This window comes from Sorghum bicolor, chromosome 3, assembly GCF_000003195.3.
Source record: "Sorghum bicolor cultivar BTx623 chromosome 3, Sorghum_bicolor_NCBIv3, whole genome shotgun sequence".
In the NCBI taxonomy this organism is placed as follows: domain Eukaryota; kingdom Viridiplantae; phylum Streptophyta; class Magnoliopsida; order Poales; family Poaceae; genus Sorghum; species Sorghum bicolor.
The window spans coordinates 65,693,475-65,711,964 of NC_012872.2; the positions used below are offsets into that span (position 1 = coordinate 65,693,475).

At 40.3% G+C, this 18,490-nt stretch overlaps 2 protein-coding genes across 5 annotated transcripts; one reads left to right on the forward strand and one right to left on the reverse strand.

The window, feature by feature from the left end:
• Positions 2,325-6,670, reverse strand: LOC8082425 (beta-glucosidase 5). Of its 2 annotated transcripts, none has more exons than XM_021457564.1 (13): positions 6,421-6,670; positions 6,264-6,327; positions 6,039-6,097; positions 5,691-5,766; positions 5,528-5,599; positions 5,351-5,438; positions 5,003-5,267; positions 4,553-4,668; positions 4,260-4,474; positions 3,997-4,025; positions 3,627-3,729; positions 3,053-3,140; positions 2,325-2,880 (listed from the first exon to the last, which is right to left on the reverse strand). In XM_021457564.1, exons 1-13 carry the CDS (start codon positions 6,550-6,552, stop codon positions 2,610-2,612), a joined length of 1,578 nt encoding a protein of 525 aa, XP_021313239.1. In that variant the 5' UTR covers positions 6,553-6,670; the 3' UTR covers positions 2,325-2,609. The 2 variants fall into 2 exon arrangements, with proteins under 2 accessions (XP_021313239.1, XP_002458667.1); XM_002458622.2 differs by having other exon boundaries at positions 2,325-2,832; positions 6,421-6,668.
• On the forward strand, positions 9,399-17,155 carry LOC8083775 (probable ADP-ribosylation factor GTPase-activating protein AGD14). 3 transcript variants are annotated; one of them, XR_002451016.1, is made up of 14 exons: positions 9,399-9,790; positions 10,512-10,573; positions 10,961-11,048; positions 11,138-11,199; positions 11,291-11,384; positions 11,611-12,042; positions 12,161-13,084; positions 13,169-13,300; positions 13,380-13,496; positions 13,907-13,987; positions 15,420-15,549; positions 15,658-15,697; positions 15,768-15,955; positions 16,903-17,155. XR_002451016.1 is itself a non-coding variant. In XM_002456478.2 (13 exons), the coding sequence occupies exons 1-13, from the start codon at positions 9,695-9,697 to the stop codon at positions 15,814-15,816; spliced, it is 2,307 nt and encodes a 768-aa protein (XP_002456523.1). In that variant the 5' UTR covers positions 9,399-9,694; the 3' UTR covers positions 15,817-16,413. The 3 variants fall into 3 exon arrangements, 1 of the variants encoding a protein (XP_002456523.1); XR_002451015.1 differs by lacking the exon at positions 16,903-17,155 and adding an exon at positions 16,033-16,413; XM_002456478.2 differs by lacking the exon at positions 16,903-17,155 and having other exon boundaries at positions 15,768-16,413.

The window sequence follows — 18,490 nt, forward strand, 5'->3', positions numbered from 1 at the left end:
ACCTCTCCCTAAATTTTAGATTAACCCAATAACCCAATATAAATGAAACTTGCATCCAGACTAGCGGGCTCTGGCTGGTCGCCAACCCAACAATGGAGCCACCGTCGAGGTAAACACAATCATGCGCATCGCCATGCCTCTATTAGGTGCAGTAGATCTCATTTAGAAATCAACAATAAATGCTTGGATTTGCTAGTGTATATAGGGAAATCAAAAGAAGCACATGTTCGAGCACATCAAGTAGAAGGTATGGGCTTGTATCCAAGGTTGGCAAGAAAAGCTATTGTCCAAAATCAGGAATGAAATTTTAATCAAGGTAGTTGCACAAGTGATACCCATATTTGATATGTCGTGCTTTGACTTGACCAAAAGTCTTGTAAGACATCTTAACCATAATATGACGCTGTGGAGCAAGCAAGATAAGACAAGCAGAATTTATTGGGTCTGTTGGGAGGAACTATAACAAGATCAAAGAGCGCGCGGAGGGGGCTTGGGATTTTGAGATTTGCATGTTTTCAAGATTTCATGTTGTGATGTTGATAAGGCAAGCGTGGCGATTCCTCTGTTCTCAGATACTATACGTGGACCAAGTGCTGAGTGGAGGGGGCTTGGGATTTTCGAGATCTACATGTTTTTTTTATGAAATGATCTACATGTTTTCGACATTGCCATGCTAGTAAGGCAAACGTGGTGGTTTCTGTCCTCAAATACTCTATGCGCTTGATGCTAAGTATTTTCCAGGCAAAACCATCTTGAAGGAAAAGGCAAAACGAGATATTTCTCATACATGGCGTGGTATACTTTTTAAAGGGGCTCAATTGTTTAAAGATGGAATTATCTGGAGGATAGCTGATGGGTTTCATTTAACATTTGGAGTGAAGCATGTGATGCGTTATCACACTTCGGGGTGGGTTCTTACTTTACGAACAGGTGTAATAAACCATATCAGTTTAGGCAAGACAACTCAGCAAAATCTGACGTGAAAAAGAGAAGAAAAGGTATAATAAGTCATATCAGTTTATCTTATAGGTAAAATAGACACCGTAGGACTTTCATTTATACTTGACAGATATTATCTAATCATAGACTAACTAGGCTCAAAAGATTTCTCTCACAAATTACAGGTAAATTATACAATTAGCTATTTTTTTATTTATATTTAATATTTTATGCATATGCCGCAAGATTCAATGTGATGAGAAATCTGAAAAAAATTGTAATTTTTTTTAACTAAACAAGGCCAGAAGTACTCGTGAGATAAAGAATTAAATGCAAGTGGCCCCACTCAAATAAAATAACTTACTTTAGAGGTGATGATAAGACTAATTGTTGTACAAATTAGTTGTAGTCTCCAAATAACATGGCTTGATTTATTGGGCTTGCTCTAAAAGTGAGGTTGGATCGCTACTGCAAAGAAGAATAGCATGCGAAGAGTTACCATACGGTAAAGTTTTCTTTGCCCTTGAGGGTATGTGTCCTCACTCTCCTACCCATTGGATTCGCTTTGAAAAGTGTGAAAACACGCATCTCAATGCGAATCTGCTTTAAGACGTGTGTTTGCACACTTCTCAATGCGAATCCAATAGGTGAGAGAGTGAGGGCATATGCCCTTAAGGGCAAAAAAACCGCGTTCGTTACCACACCTCAAGGTGGGTCACTACTTCAAAAGGTGACTGAGTCGCTACTTCAAAAAGTTATAGATCTAATAATTCTAATTACTAATACATAGTATCAACAATTGATCAATAATTATTTTAATTTAATTGTACTAACTCGAGACCTCTAACTTTGATATTATATTAAGGGGTGTTTAATTCCTCTTCTATTTTTTAAAAAATTGAGTTTTAGTCCATCATTTTGTATCATAAAACTAAACACTATGTAAAAATTTTAGAAGAGGCCACCCCCCTCTCAAAGAAAAAAATCTCATTCCAAAATTTTTAGAAGAGGCCAACTACTTTGGAATGATAGAATTTGTACATCCTTTAGCAATTCCCCTTCTCAAAGAAAAAGTTTTAGTCTCCATTTTGGAAGAGGCCACCCCCCTCTCAAAGAAAAAGAGCCTCAGGAGGCCCTCGTGATGATAATAAATTCTATATTTTGGATAGAATTAAACATAATCTTACAAATTTTGACATTTTGCATTCCATCATTCCAAAATAGTTGGTATTTTGTATTTTGTATTTTATAGAGAACTAAACACCTCCTGAATTGTACGCATCAACCATTTTAATTTAAAAAGAGTAAGTTGAAACGGAAGATGGACAATTCACTTTACATTTCAACAAGTCTGTGCCGTATAGGAATCAGAATCCAGGATCAAGTTGGTGGCACCAATGCATCGACCTCCCGCTTTGTTACATGCAGTTTTGACTGAAATAAGATCTGAAGGATGAATGTTGCAAATAAGATGAAGGTCTCTGTATGAAAATTTACCCACAACTCCTTGTTGGTTAAGTAAAACATAAGTTCCACCATCCACTCTAATACATGTGGATTGATATCAATCTGACTGCATCTAAACATGGCCAAGTGTTCTTCCATTGCAATGCACAATACTCAATAGTCTTGCTAAAGGATGTACAAATCAATGGATCGCTGTAGAAAACTTATTGCTCAACATGTGATCCCGCATCGTCGAGCTCATCCTCTACACGGATCCCCTTCTTGAGGAATTTAGAGTACCAGCGAGCAGATAGCCTTGCTTGCCTTGGTAGCGCCTCGTCCTCAAAATCAACACGGTACAGGCCGTATTGCGAACTGAACCCTGTCAGGTACTCGAAGACGTCCAGGAAGCACCACGCGAAGTAGCCTTTCACATTGGCCCCATTCCTGCACGTCAAAACAGGATGAGGATAAATCTCTGGAAAATAGTTCTTCCTGAAAAAAAAATGTATCGAACAATTAGTGAAAAGTCGTCGACTGCCTGACACACATTGCTGAGTTCCACTATTGTGCCTTTTTTACCGTCCTTGGAAAGCTGCTAATCGAGTTATAATTTGGTACCCTTCTAGGAACCATAAAAACCTCTCTGTGATCTGATATCTCTCACCTTAGAGCAGTCAATGTGCTGTTTATGTGGTTCTTCATGTAATCAACCCTGTCAGTATCATGGAGGCTACCGTTTCTGGTTGCATAACCTGAAGAGAGAAAGGAGAGGGAAGAAAGTATAAATCAAATGCTATCTCTGATCATAATTCATAAATATTGATGTTTTGAACAAGATGTGATCAACTTTTTTAAAATTTAACTGTCAATATTTTTTTCTGAAACGAGAAAACTTAACTGTCAACAACTTTTGATATACTAGATTGAAAACATAATAAATAACATAGACCTATCTTAAAAGGCACTTTAGTCTTATAACTTTGTTATATTATAAATATATTTTAAAATATATGATAGTGGTCAAAGTAGCCATTGAAGATCATGAAAAGTAAGAAAAACATGAAAGTACTTTTTACCAGACAAAGTATATGTTCCAGAAAGAGAGGTATATAGAACGCATTGATGTCTGAATAGTCATTTTTTGTTTTCAGAACAGATATCTGCATAGTCATTTAGAGGTACTTCTCAAGACTATCTGAACTAGAATTTTGAGGCCTGCAGCTCGGAAATAGACTTTCCTGTCTCTTGGATATAAATGGGAAGGTTCCCATAAGCTTCACTCAGGTACTCTACCATAAGTTGCAATCCTCTGGGATCAGCCGGAATAGATGTTGGGGCATGCTGCAGTAAAATGAAGAGGCTGTATGTGTCACAGCATTGAAAAGTTCCAAATATTACTCACTCAAATAAGAGGACCATTCAGTGTGTTTTTATCTAACTTCCCATGTTAGACAGGAATTCCTAATTGCACAGCTTAATGTCTGAAAAGTTTCAAGTCATCAGCATTTCTGAAAAATTGTTGATGAAAACCCTTTTTTTTAAACAAAGAGCTCTGCTGCTCAATTAAGACGAAAGAAATTTATGTACAAGGTCGATGAAAAACCTTACCTGACCTACTGGCGGATCCGTTCTCGAAACTGCTTCAAATAATCTTTTGGTTAGATGCAGCATTTAGCTTGTAGGTTTCGTAACATTGCAAAATATGCTTCAGAAGCATCAGCAAATTATTTGGTCCATGTGATACCATGTTGAATTTTCGTAGGCCATTGTGTATGTGACACTAGATGAATGAATCAAAAGTCCCAGGGATGTATCTAAAGAATTGCAAGCAGTAAAAGGATAATCCTGTATCAAGTGACAAATTGCTTTACCTCTATAGTCAGCAGCGACGTCCAGTACGAAGTCACGGATGCCTTTTTCTAAAGGGTGGTCATTCACATAGACAGAAAGATAGTGGTTTATTCCAATGAAATCTATAGTGCCACGAATGGCTTCAGATTGAACTTTTCTGAATGACGGAAGGCGAGAACCAACATTCTTCTTCACTACACTTGGATAATCTCCAAACACCAATGGTTCTAGTATCCTACAATTGATACATCTTGTTTTCAATTATCTCTGTAAATGTTCCATATTTGTGAGGCAACAAGAGTTAAAAAGATACCAGCCGCAATAGAAGTCCAGAAATCTTTGAGATGCTTCTAAATCGGCAGTGGAGTTTGTTAGTGGGTATGCCCACATTGTATATATATTTATGCCAACAACTCCTTTTTGTACAGCCTACAAGTCAGTCATTTTATGCTCGTGTAAATATATGACTGATAAACATTTTAAGAAACCAAAGGGAATGTTGTTGGTGTAGTTAGAAGAGAAACTGATGCCTTGGCTCATGAGCAAAACGTATTCAAATGTAAGATCTTTATAAGGATCAATTTCAGATGTCACGATATAAGATTCTGATTTTACAGGTGTTTGGGTGGGTGTGTTTGTACACTATGTGCATTTCTTCTTCTAATGGAATGATGCTTAGCTCTCCTGCGTGTTCGAGAAAAAAGAAACAATACAGGACTAATGTTAAGAGACCTGTGATGTTTTCAGGTACAAGATTACTCACTTGGTATTTTTCTCTGTACAGTCTGGTAGCTGACGCATGTGCCAGTAGCATGTTATGAGCTGCTATATATGGTTCCACACTTGAGTTCCCCACTGTACATTTTTTTGTTCCAAATCCAAACGGATCAGAACATCTTCCTGGTGCAATTTGCCCAATATCATAGGACCCAAGTGCAGCCACATTGACTTCATCCAGAGTGGTCCAGTGTGAAACCCTGTCACCAAACTCCCTGAAGCACACATCTGCATATGCCGTGAAATCCTCCCTGCATTTTGTGGTAGCATGGATGATCAAGATAAATTCATTTTGGGAAAAATATCGTTACCAGCTAAAGTCACTGGATCTTACACAATCTTTGGGCTTAACCATCCACCATATTCGTCTTCCAGGATCTGAGGGGGATCGAGCTGGCTAATCATAACATGGACTTGGACACCTGAAGAACCCAATAGTTACTGATATTGCTTATGTTCATACAATTACCAGATATAAATACCATTCAAAATTTATTTGCAATAGCCATACCATGTGTAGCTAGCTCATCTATGAGATTGTTATAGTACTCTAACCCTTTTGGATTAATAGCACCTCGTCCATCTGTGTATTTAATTTAAGAAAGTTTAATCGAAGATCCTAGAAATTTGTTGATTTGTACATGATAATGTTTCTGCACAAAAGATGGTTATACTTGGTATAAGCCTGGACCAGGAGATAGAGAATCTATATGCCTCCAGGTTACTGTCAATTACGAGCTTAACATCGTCCTGAAACATTAGATTGTTAAGGTCAAAGCAAGAAACAAAACAAGAATGCTCCTTTCCGTATGCTGAAACAATCAGCGTGCAGAGATGAGCAGATCTCAGTAGTAAGAGTACTTCAATGCCACAAATTATATGTTTAGATTAAGGACATCAATTTTTATATTTAATGACAGAGTTTTCAATAAAAATATTTAGAGATCAGACAAAAGGTTAGTTGATACTTGATAGGCATAGTAAAAGAAACCAGCACCTCGATAGCAGCCAGAGTTTTTCACCTTGTACTTGTTGTACCCGTCGGCGGCTATATCACCATTGCTTTTGTCCGGCATGTTTCCTGTTATCAAGGATGAAAAAGAGTGACAGTAATACTCCAGTCAGGTACTCAGGCTGCTCGGTAACTAAATCAATGCATGATTATTAAACATGAATCACCGTCACTAGTATCCAGTTTTTGTTTTTTCATCGGTGGCAGAAATCCAACTGACGAGTGACGCGCGAACCTGCGTGGGTGAAGGTATCCCAGATGCTTGGGCTCCTACCATCCTCAGCAACAGCACCCTCATACTGCAGCAGCGATTCATTTCAAAAATAACTAGAAAAATTAGTTGCCTAGAAAGCCCCATGAACACGGGAGTCCCGGACGGGTTCATCCGTTACCTGATAAGCCGAGGTGGCGGATCCGAAGACGAAATCTTCAGGGAAGTCGCTCCTTGTGAAGCTGAGAACGGGAGCCGCGCCCTGGACGCAGACCGATAGCAGGAGAGAGATGACGGTAAAGGCGGCAGCCATGTGTCTATCCTGAAAGCTCTCTGCCAGTTCGTCAGTTCGACTAGAAGGCAATGACACGAGGCAGAGGCCAACGCCTGCCTTCAGTCTTGTGAGAAATTTCGAGAATTGACATGTGTGGTTCGTAGGTATGAGTACTTCTCACGATCCCCAGCGGATAATGCAATACTCTCTCCCTCCATCCAAAAAGAATACAATTACATAGTTTATTATAAAAGTCAAACTAACTTAAATTTAACCAAATTTATTATAAATAGAATAATACTAAGGTCTGTAACTCTAACAAAGTTTACTATAAACGTATACTACATAACCAAGTTAATAATATTTATTTTATATAATAACTGTTAATGTTCTGTATAATTTAGTTAAATTTTAAAATAATTAATTTATCAAAAAATAGGAATTGTATTTCTTGGCAATGTGAGTAGCAGAAATGTTCACAGGTTACGTTAATCGCAAGTTAGCTTTTCTAGGTACATAATTTTTTATTATGTATTTAAAAATATCGTATATTTAGCTGCATAGGAAAAAAAATATGTAACCTACAGATAAATGATGGTATTTAGAAAAAGTATAAGCAAGACTTATAATTTGGAACTAGGTATTTGCCAAATAAGCTTCATTATTAGACACGTTATAAAAAACTTTGCAAAAAAGATACATTATAAAATAGTCCTATGTTTTTTTTATATTTTATCTCCTTAATATAAAAGATGTTAATAATCTTTTTCAGTAAAATGATTAAACTTAAAATGATAGGATTTAGAACAATTGAAAACTCATGGTAGCATGGCCACGACAGCGTTCAAAGCTAAGTGGTTCTGGTTGCTGAAGACTGATCGAGAGAAAGCTTAGACTGAACTACTATTAAAGATGACAGATGAAGTTCGCACATTCTTCCGCATGTCCACCTACATTGTCATCGATAATGGCACATATACACTATTATGAATGGACAACTAGATCTAGAGTCTCTCAGTCTCTGTTAGAGCCTACCCTACGAGGGTGATAAACGGATAGATGGTCATTGAGGCACTCATCGACAGGAGTTGGGTATGATAGATCAGGGAATGCATCTCTGTCCTAGCCATTGCCGACTACCTGTACATCTGGAGAGCCATTCAGATAATGGCGCTTTCAGATGCACCCGACTAGTTCATCTAGAGATTGTCATCACTCATCAGACAAGAAGTTTATAGTACAGTTGACGTATAAAGTGCTTCACTCGGCCTTTCACTCGGTACAAGGTTGCGTCAGGAAGTCATGGGCGCACCTAAGAGTAAAGTTGTTCTTGTGGCTTGGTGTTCAACGAAGACACTATTGGACTGCTGACCAAAGAAGACGACATGGACTTGACATGCACGACACATGCCTCCTCTGCGACCAAGAGCTAGAACGATCGATCACATTGTGGTTACCTGCTCTTTGTCAAGACAAGTCTGACGCGACATCGGCACGACACTAGGGCCTTGTTTAGTTCCAAAAAGTTTTGCAAAATTTTGCAGATTCCCCGTCACATTGAATCTTTAAACACATGCATGAAGTATTAAATATAGATAAAAATAAAAACTAATTGTATAGTTTGGTCGAAATTGACGAGACGAATCTTTTGAGTCTAATTAGTCCATGATTGGATAATATTTGTCAAATACAAACGAAAGAGCTACTGTGTCAATTTTGTAAAATATTTTAGAACTAAACAAGGCCTAGGTGAGACACATCAGCTCTTGCCGTCCAACTCCATTGTTGATTGGTGGGATGTTTGGTGTTCGTAGTGGACAAGAAATTGCAGGAGCGGTCCAGACTCTCTTTTTGACTTGATTACTTGGGAGCTCTGGAAAAAAAATGAATGCAAGGTCCTTCTAATGGTTAAACACTCAAGTCCGAGCACTAATGGCGGTCATCAAGCCAGGGCAGTGGGTGTAGGCCACCAAGCACTTGGTTGTCTTCCGCACTTTGTTGTCTTCTACAATAGGCTAAGCGCGTTGTATCGGAGAGACCATGAGCCTGCTAAAAAATCCTTAAGTCATCTTCATTTTAATTAAACTATTCTTTTTTAATACAAAGACATACAAATTTTTTGCGTGATCAAGAAAAAAAGTCTGTCATACAAAGAGGTGAAAAAATTCTATTTCAACAGATCTCATCTTTCAATCATTTTTCCTATATTTTTCTCCATTACTCAAAACCTCTTCTTGATCCTGATTCCCTTAAATAGAGGAGAGCACGCTTTTCTCCGATCTCCTTTACTTTCTCAATTTAGCAACCTTTTCTCCAATCTCCTTTCCTTTCTCAATTTATTGGAGCATAGTTACCTACTTACCTTACACTCTAAAAGTTCTGTTTTGTCAATCCTCTTTAGCTGCGTATATAAGAAATTGTTTCCTTAGAGGGTGTTTGGCACTGCTCCACGAACTCTGCTCTACAAACTCCATCATAGAGTAGCTCCACAAAAAACTGGAGTTCGTGGAGTACTTCTTTAGGCGCTCTCACAACTCCACTCTTTTTCCTCAAACTGAGTGCATGAAGCTAAAACCGTTTGGCTAAAAAACGTGAAGCGAAGCTGAAAAACGTGTAGCAGAGCAGTTTCAAACACCCCGTTAATCTGTTGGTGAAGATACTCATCATGTGCAAAACAAACAGCCGACATGTACAGCTTTGCTTATCATGGTCCCAGACGAAACGGACAAATGGTCGCATTAGACCGTTATGCTTACGGAATCGCACGGAGCGTACTCTTGTCGACGTTGCGGTGGTTTCTCGTAGGAATTCAATTTGACGTCACGACGCCGTTAAAACCTTTTTTTCCATGCAGTTTTATATATAAAAAAAAGCTCCCGGATCCGTCGGCTTTCAGCCACTAATTTCCAAAGCCAATTTTCTCGTTTCGCCTTTCCTTCTCCCATCTCTCTCGACGAGGCTCGCCATCGCCGCCATTCCCATTCGCCTCCTCCTCCTCTTCTCCACCTCCGCAAAACCCTAGCCGCCGACCCCTCGAATCCCCTACCAGCGCCCGAATCCCGGCCTCAGTCGAGCTAGGGCTCGCCGATTTCTGGCCGGGCCCGTTGAAATTTCGGCCGGTCTTTTCGGGTGAATCCTTCGGTTTACTCTGAGGGGATTTTTTTGATTTCTGCGGCGCACGATGGGGAGCAGAAGGGAGGAGGAGAGGAACGAGAAGATCATCCGCGGCCTCATGAAGCTGCCGCCCAACCGCAAGTGCATCAATTGCAACAGTGTGGTAACCCTCTCTCGCATTTTTGGTTCACTAATTACTAAGCTGATTGGGAGGCGTCTGCTGTTCTACTTCGCGGATCGGACATGAGCGGCAGTGGAGTCTGTCTGTCGTTTGGAATGTTACACAGTTAGCTCAGATTTGCTAAAAAATATAGAGTTCTTTGTGAACTTTGTCTCGTTGGTTTATATTTTCAAGCTGTACCTGTTGGCTGGAAGATTATTATTATTTCTATCTGTTGTTTCCGACATCAGAACATGACGTATTCGTTGCTATTTTACTTTGATCACTTGTGGTACTTCTGTTTCGTCCCTGGTCTGCTCTGGATTGTGAAACTCTAAATGTTGCTACTGTTTCCTAATACACAATTGCTTGATTCGTATGTTGATAGGTAGTTTTTTGATTTATTTGGGCTACTTATGGTTTCGTTACTTTTGTCTGCACCTTCTGTTTATGTTTGAGAATTAAGTTGCTTAGTTGACTGAATTGCTGAGCTTTTTAGTATTTTAATTGTCAGTAAGTACTATTTGTGTTGCATTTACCGGTTTATGTAATATATAGTGTGGCAGTAGAGTTGATTTTCCCATTTGGTTAACTGTTATTGCTACCTTTGATGTTCAGCACAAAACTTTATCCAGTGATGCATTTTGTCTCAGTTTCTTGCCCAAGTGTTTTCTATATACTGTTCTCTTGATTTCACCTGAACCACTTTTGTTTTGTTATATAGGGGCCACAATATGTGTGTACCAATTTCTGGACCTTCATTTGCCTGTCATGTAGTGGAATCCAGTGAGTACCTTTTTCCCTACCTTATTGACTTTTGCTAGGAAATGTATGGTTTTGGTATGTAATACTTCTAACAAGGCAAATAATAAGAATGTGCTTTAGATGAAAAACAAAATGGTATTGTCTGCTGCCCAGGCATGGCTGAAAATCTACATTTAATGGCTATCACATTATTTTCTGGTTAGTTCCCAAATGGAAATTTTCATCATGCCACTTTACAATTCTAGTCTCTGGACATTTTACTTGCACATGCAATCAGTTTTCAACTGGAGAAGCAGATAATCAAGTCCTGTTGTGCATTGTTAACCTTTGTTTGTTTAGTCTGCTTTTAGTTCTGATGTATCTTCTTGATGTTCTTACCTTCTTGACGTCTTGTGGTGTGATATACAGCCGTGAATTCACTCACCGTGTTAAGTCGGTGTCAATGTCCAAATTTACTACCCAAGAAGTGCAGGCCCTTGAACAGGGAGGTAACCAGGTAAAACAAAACCCATAGCTATTTTATCTGGTACCTCTAGAGCCCCCCCATTCACCTTTTATGACTTAAAGTTGGGGCCATGACTGCAGCGAGCACGTGACATCTACCTAAAGGATTGGGATTGGCAACGAATGAGGTTGCCTGCCAATACGTGAGTTTTGTTTCATTCTTGATTTTTTATGGGTACTTATGTTTTATGCTATCCGAAGAATGATATGTTTCTCATCTATATTTTGCTTCAGCAATCCAGATAGGATAAGGGAGTTTATCAGGTCTGTTTATGTGGATAAGAAGTATGCTGGTGGATCCTCTAACAAACCAGCCACAGATAGTGAGGTAATGAGCTGATGTGTCTTGCGAGTACATTGTATTATCCTTTGTATAAGTCTATTGAACAGAGATATGGAGATATAAGTAATTGCGCTGTATTTATGTAACCTTTGAACTACCATAGCCCATATTGCTATTCCAACTAATTCCCATAGTTGTCCACATATACCTTCTGAAACCATCATAGTCCACGAATATGCTTTAATTATAGTTTCCATTTTTTTTCTGGCAGAGTATCAAGGGCAACGGCAATGACATGAGAAGACCTAGCTCTTATCATTCGTATTCCCAGAGCCCGCCCTATGATTTTCAGTATGAAGATAGACGATATGGTAAGCAAGTCGACACACTTGCTAGAAGGCCTTCAGATAGAGCGCTCTTCGATGGGAAACTTGGCAACTTACTATTCAGTCCAGGTCGTTTGCGAGAGCAGATGAATGAAGACCGTTTTGCTAATGAAAGTTCAGGATCAAGGTTTTCTGACTTCTCAGCCTCAAGCACTGGTGACTTTAGAAATGATGTGCTTTCTCCTAGCTCTCAGGAGACAGGCTACAGCAGTCCCTCAGTCCACCATTCAAGAAATGTCTCTGCTGACAATCCTCAATCCCAGAAATACCCTAATGCAGCTTCGCAAATAGATTTCAATGGAGTTCGGCGTTCACAGGTTTTTGATTCTTCTGTTCTCTTCCCTTTCTAGTAAATGCATCTTGGCCTCTTGGGCTTAGAAAACTCGTCCAAGTATAGTGGAGATTACATAAATCATTCATTCTTTCCATGTGCAGCGAACAGCTTCTTCTGGAAGTTTTGGATCATTTGATGGTAGCTCAGTTTCCAACAAATCATTTGAATCAGGTAACCCGCCTGATGCACCAACAGAACAGTCAGCCCATTGTGCTGTAAACAATCAGACTGTGGCTTCTCCCGAGGCTTGTTCGACACAACAATATGCCTCGCCACCCAACAATCACAACTTGGTACCTCAGAAACCTGCTGATTTAGGTAGCCAAACTGCTGCCACCAGGAAACCAGTGCAACATAGTGGCGCTCAGATTGAAGCTGTGGTGTCAGCACATGCTCCAGTACAGCCAATGACTTCCACACCTCTTGACCTCTTTGACCAATCAACTGTGCAACAGCCTGTCACATCTGCTGCACCGATAGATCTGTTTGCTGGCTTTAATGAACACTTACCAGCTTCTCATAATACAGATAATGTATCCAGTCATTCTGATGTTGCTAAAGAACCTGCCCATAGTGTTGTTCAGAAGGGCATGGTACCATCAGCTGAAGCACTCGCCACGTCTCATGCTGTGCACCAAGATTTATTCAGTCTGTCAATTTTGCAGGAACCAGCAACATCCTCATCCTCTCAGCCAATAGATCTATTTGCTGACTTTGACCAACATTTGTCACATTTTTCTACTGTTCAGAAAATTCCATCAGCAGCTCCATTGCCTGCTAATGATGGATGGGCTTTCTTGGACATGCAACATGGATCGTTGACATCTGTTTCAAATGTGCAAGGTCAGGTGCCTGCTGCATCCCCTTCCCCTCCATCTGATGGTATTGGTAAAGGAATTGGTCAATCAACATTACCAACTTCGCCACCAAATGTGATTGGGTCACAAAGTTCTCCAGCTATGATGGATAACTGGAGTTTAAATGCTGAGGAAGTGAAGATCCCTGTCCCCAAAGAAAATTCTCAGGTAATTTTGTCATTTGACATATGAGGCTGTTAATGGATTATTATAGCTTCACATGTTTAGTAACTTTCTCCTGCTTGTTTATAGTCTTGGAATGCTTTTGGTGAATCTACTCAGAGCACATCAAATAATCTGTTCACATTTAATACTATGCCTCAAGTAGAAGCTCATCAATTCTCTATGCCAAGTGGTCCATATGTTGAAGCCAGAACTCCACAGGTACATAAGTTTCAGTTAATGACTCAAAAAGCATATTTCTCAATGAAGACTGGACTTAATATTCTGAATCATTCTTTAGGATTTAGCTAGGGGTGAGCCTGAAAGGCCAACTCCTGGGGATATGTTTTCTGGCTTCAATGTTTCACATGTTGAGGTGGTTGGACCATCGTTTCCTTCATCACTCCAGCCCCATTTGGTATGTTTCATCCATGATTTAAGGTTCTTTTCTATGATAGCCAGTTAGCTTTCTTGTTTGGCAACAGTTCCATTTTTACTGAGCGCAAACATGAACAGACATATTAAAATTGTGCCCTTCAACATATAATGTATATTTGTTTGTGGGGTCTACCTGACATGGCATTATCTAGCTTATGATAAACATTGAGGGAACATTTTACCAAGACAATTTGGACTATGAATTCTGAGGCTCCCACAATGCATACATCACCCTAATGGGCACCTGCGAATGTCATTTAACTTCTTTGCATGCCCTTTATTTCTTGTAATCTGCCTGTCATAGTGCTGGTGCATAATTGGAACCAGTTTACCCAAGTGTCAAAACAGGATTATTTTACTGTGGTAACAATTTCATGAATTTTATTTCAGGGTGGCATGGTCTCTCATCCTGGAAAATCAACAAACCCATTTGACATGGCATTTGAATCTGATGTTGACGCCAATGACATGGTATTTTTTTTTCTTTCAGATTTACAATAGTATTAAGAATAATGCGGGCTAGTAATTTTGTTCCTTTTATTTATAAGCTTCTTATTTGAAACAACAGTATTCATGGCTGGAATATGAACATACAAAATAAATTAAGCAAAAGAGCCAACTAACCTACATCAGCCTACAATTATTCAAACAGAGCTATAAGGAATTCAAATCTGAGTTCTTGATGGCCTTGACCATAGGCTCCCTCCTAATGCAAGACTTACCGTGAACTTTCAGTCTCCAAAGTTTCCTAAGATGTAGTATCCCTTTAGCGACTTCGGCTGCCGTTGGAAGAAATGTGTTCCCTGTCTTGACTTCATAACCAATGTTTTCAAGACGGCTGGTCGTGTCTGGACACCGGGGGACCGTCCAGGTCGTCCAGGACGATTAGTCGTCGTCCAGGACGATTAATCGAACCTGGACGAGTCCCCTGGACGTCCTGGTCGTCCCCTACACATATGGGGACTGATATATACCACATATATTATGTAGCTATATACAATACACATTTTATATATATATATATATATATATATATATATATATATATATATATATAGGCTCTAGAGTCTAGATAGGTCAGCTGGCCACTTACCTGGCTGCTGCAGAGCCCTTTCTTGTCTTGCTGGCTGCTGCTGCCAAACTGAAATTATAGAAAAATAAAGCTGCAGAGCCCTTTCCTCCCTTGCACAGCTGCACGCTTGCAGCAGCAGCTGCAAGGAAGAGAGGGAGGGCAGCTGGAAGGGAGGAAGGGAGGGAGGAGCAGCTGGGAGACGGAAGGGAGGATAGGAGAGGAGGAGGAGCTGGGAGAGAGAAGGGAGGAGAGGAGTGGAGAGGAGAGGAGAGGAGGGCAGCAATGGAGGTGGCTGTTGCTGCTGGACGGGAGGAGAGGAGAGGAATGAATGTGTTGTGTTGAAATGAGTGAGGGGTAGACAACATAAACCCTAATGGGCTTGGGCCAAAATATAAGGCAGCTAGCTAGGCTCAAACTCTGAGATGCAGCTCATCTACTGACTGGACCATCTCCTGACTGGACGCCAGACAACCTGGACGGACGATTAATCGCGATTGGACGACGACTAATCGGACGACCAGTTTCCTGGTCGTTCTGGCCAAGTCGGAGGCCCTGGTCGAGTACCTCCAACCGTCCAGGACGATTAGTCGCGATTAATCGGACGTCTTGAAAACACTGTTCATAACACACAAGTTCAGACTAAAAGGAAACCATTTATTGGATTTTAGTTTTTCTTTCGTTTATATTGTGAATACAAACCCAGGAATAGAGTCTGTACATTATTCTTTGGTTCTTGACATGCTAACCTGAATGCAGTTGTTCCCATGTTGCCTAATACTCTTTTTTTTTTGTTCTCGTTATTCACTGACACCTTTTGGTTCCCTTTTTCAGTTCATGGATTTGACCTCACTGCAAGAAACATTACCAGATCCTCACACTCCCACAGATTATTCTGGAACCTTAACAGAGCCATGGATTTCTCAAAATTCCACTATGTCATATATTCCTTCTGGGCCTCAAGGTACTTAATCTTTGCTCATATAACTCCTCATGCACTGATGCACAAATATACAGTCACAGAAAGACTGAAAATTCTCACTGTTAATACCATATCTGATTTTTGGTCCAGGAGGGTTATCCTATGTGGCAGGACACGACTCTCACATGTTGTAAGCTCCTTGATACTTGCACATATAGTTGATAATGCACATTACTTTCTAAATCATCACTTTATTACAGGAGTTCAACACATCAAGGAGCTTTTCCACCTAGGAATCCATTTGAGTGAGCGCTAGTAAAGAGTGTTTTGTTGGATAGTGGTGACAGAAGAGGAAGGCAATCGGCACTGGTCGAAACTCAAATGGATATTCAGGTGTACTATACTAGATGCGTTGAAAACAAATGTGCATCGGATCTGAAACCCTGAGGTAAATATGTGTCTTGGATTTCATTGTCCGCGTTCTCTTGTATATCAGAAAGGACTGCATAGAAGTCTACATGGCAGGAGTGCTGGAATTTTTGCCCGAAGGAAAAGCTTGTGTCCTATACTCCCATGGACTGATGTATCTCTGGCAGGCAGTGCGGGTCAAGCATAAAAAATTTATTTCACCATTTCAACATTTGCCCGTGGGTTGTGTTCTTGTTAAACCCTGTTGTGAATGAGGGTTGGCATTTTTACATCAAATGACTGGTTCATTACCCTTTTTTATTCCTTAAAAATATAGTAAAAAGATGTTCATCAAAAGATAATTTCATATTGGTGTCAGATGTTGTGTTGTTCAGTAAATGGGTGTTACCTTTGTATGTTAAAGGGGCATGTCGACTCTCGGCAATATTAATGCTCATCATAGTAAAAGATAATTATGATAATATCTTTATTTACCCATGTTTTTTCTTTCTTCATAAAATTGCTCGTTTTTCCTTTTAAAGGACCATGTTTGCTTGTTCACTGCATAACCAATTCGCTGCAACTCTGCAAGTGTTGCCTTGTGTTTGTGATTCAGCTAGTTACGCTGCATTTTCACCATGTATAGGAGAGTATAAGTAGGATGTTGTATTGTTGTTATATTATATTGGGTCTTATGAGCTGATTATATAGGGTACATAGGACTAACATCTTGCGTCAGTTCTTCACAAAACTCGCTTCCTAGGCCTTGTTTAGTTTCTAAAAAGTTTTGTATTTTTTTCAGATTTTCCGTCATATCGAATCTTACGGCACATGCATGGAACATTAAATATAGATAAAAAATAACTAATTCTACAGTTTGCATGTAATTTGCGAGACGGATCTTTTGAGTCTAGTTAGTCTATATTGGATAATATTTGTCAAATATAAACGAAGTGATATGGTGTTTATTTTGCAAAAAAATTTTAGGGTTAGGGGAAAGCATAGAGAGGGAGGCGTGAAAGGGCAGGGGTGCACACATAGAGGAGTCGGAGCGGTGATCGGTGGCTGAGGAAACCAACAAGGGTGGCTACGGGAGTGACAACCAAGGGATGCACGCGTGGAGAGAGAGGTGGGCACAGAGATGATCCTCCAATTTCACTTAATATAGACATCTCACTCTCTAAATCATCATTTGGAGAGTTATTTATATAAAGATTGCCTTCTGCTTTTCACTCTCTAATAATTTTTATCTCATGCGTATTTCATAGAGCTATTCTCATTTTCTATATTTGGCTAAGAAAAAATCGAAATAGAAGATGATTATATTTGAATAACTATTTAAAAAAGTTATTGGAGAGTAGTTTTTCACTAAAATTTCAATTCCTCGTATTTAGGAAAGATATGAAGTCACTTATGCTCTTTGAGTGACTGACCTATACGTGCACGAAAGAGATATGCGCGACCTTGAGCCCATGGATCTTTACGAGCTAGAGAGGTTTTTCCCAAATGCTAGAAAAATTAGGATGTAAAAATTGGGAGCGTATGGTATGAAAACCAGGGAGCTATAGAAACTATGAAAACTCTAATCAAAATCACAAAACTCTAATCTGATGGCTAGAGTTAAAGATAAGTTCTTTTAGCACTTAAACCCTCACTCATCCCATCCTAGTCTCAGCTTTTGCAAAACACTCCCAGACCTAGCGCCATTCAGCCGGTTCCGTCTCGCGATCGTCGCCCCCTGGCGGTGATCTTCTTCGGTGCCCGGCGCGAGGCCACCGCCGCGCCCCTCACGATGGATACCGGCGCTGCCTTGGAGACCAGCGCTGCCGCTGCTGCCTTGGAGACCATCATGGATGAGTACGAGATCAGTGACCCGCTAGCACCGCTCCACGGCGGCGTGCTCTCGTGCGTTAGGATCACCGCAGGGCAATAACAAGTTTCGGAAGCACCAGGGCGCCGCCGCCAAGAAGCTTGCCCCGGGACGAGAGCAAGCCCCAGCAACTACCTCGACGACGACGAGGACCCTGTCGCCGTGAATTACACCATGATGGAAAAAACGTAGTCGAGTTTGAATTGTCGTCTATGTCAGTCGATGTCAGAATTGCTACCAGAGGCCACCGTACTGGAACGCTGGCACGACGAGAGAGGCCTTTCTCCGGCTAGCTTCAGGCAGGAACAACACACGTACTATCTACCCATAATAGCATCCTAGCTACTAGCTCGTTGTTTGTGAATTTTTTTTATTAACATCAAGCTGAGAAAACTAAAACAGGGTGATGGCATCCTCACGCGGAAAACGATCGCAAGATCGCGACGGCCAGGAGACGGAACCGAAACGGCGCTACCTCGACATGTTGGGGCGTTTTGCAAAAAAATAGGATTAGGATGGGATAAGTGGTGGGGGGGGGGGTTTAAGTGCTAAAATAACTCACCTTTACCTCTAGCCACCAGATTATAAAACTGTGGTCTTCATTAGAGTTTCTATAGTTTGCACAATAGCTTGGTTTTCGTACCATACACTCTCGTAAATTTTTTGGAATTGTTAGAGTAGGTTCTTCTTTCCACAAAAAATCAT

Bases quoted from the DNA above. Each gene is read 5' to 3' on its own strand.
- LOC8082425 (XM_021457564.1), bottom strand. From the start codon at position 6,552: ATGGCTGCCGCCTTTACCGTCATCTCTCTCCTGCTATCGGTCTGCGTC. The intron at 6,328-6,420 runs GTAACGGATGAA...TCGCTGCTGCAG, and splicing joins CCGCCACCTCGGCTTATCAG to TATGAGGGTGCTGTTGCTGA. The intron at 4,475-4,552 runs GTATCTTTTTAA...TATCAATTGTAG, and splicing joins CTGGACTTCTATTGCGGCTG to GATACTAGAACCATTGGTGT.
- LOC8083775 (XM_002456478.2), top strand. From the start codon at position 9,695: ATGGGGAGCAGAAGGGAGGAGGAGAGGAACGAGAAGATCATCCGCGGC. The intron at 9,791-10,511 runs GTAACCCTCTCT...TTTGTTATATAG, and splicing joins GCATCAATTGCAACAGTGTG to GGGCCACAATATGTGTGTAC. The intron at 13,085-13,168 runs GTAATTTTGTCA...GCTTGTTTATAG, and splicing joins TCCCCAAAGAAAATTCTCAG to TCTTGGAATGCTTTTGGTGA.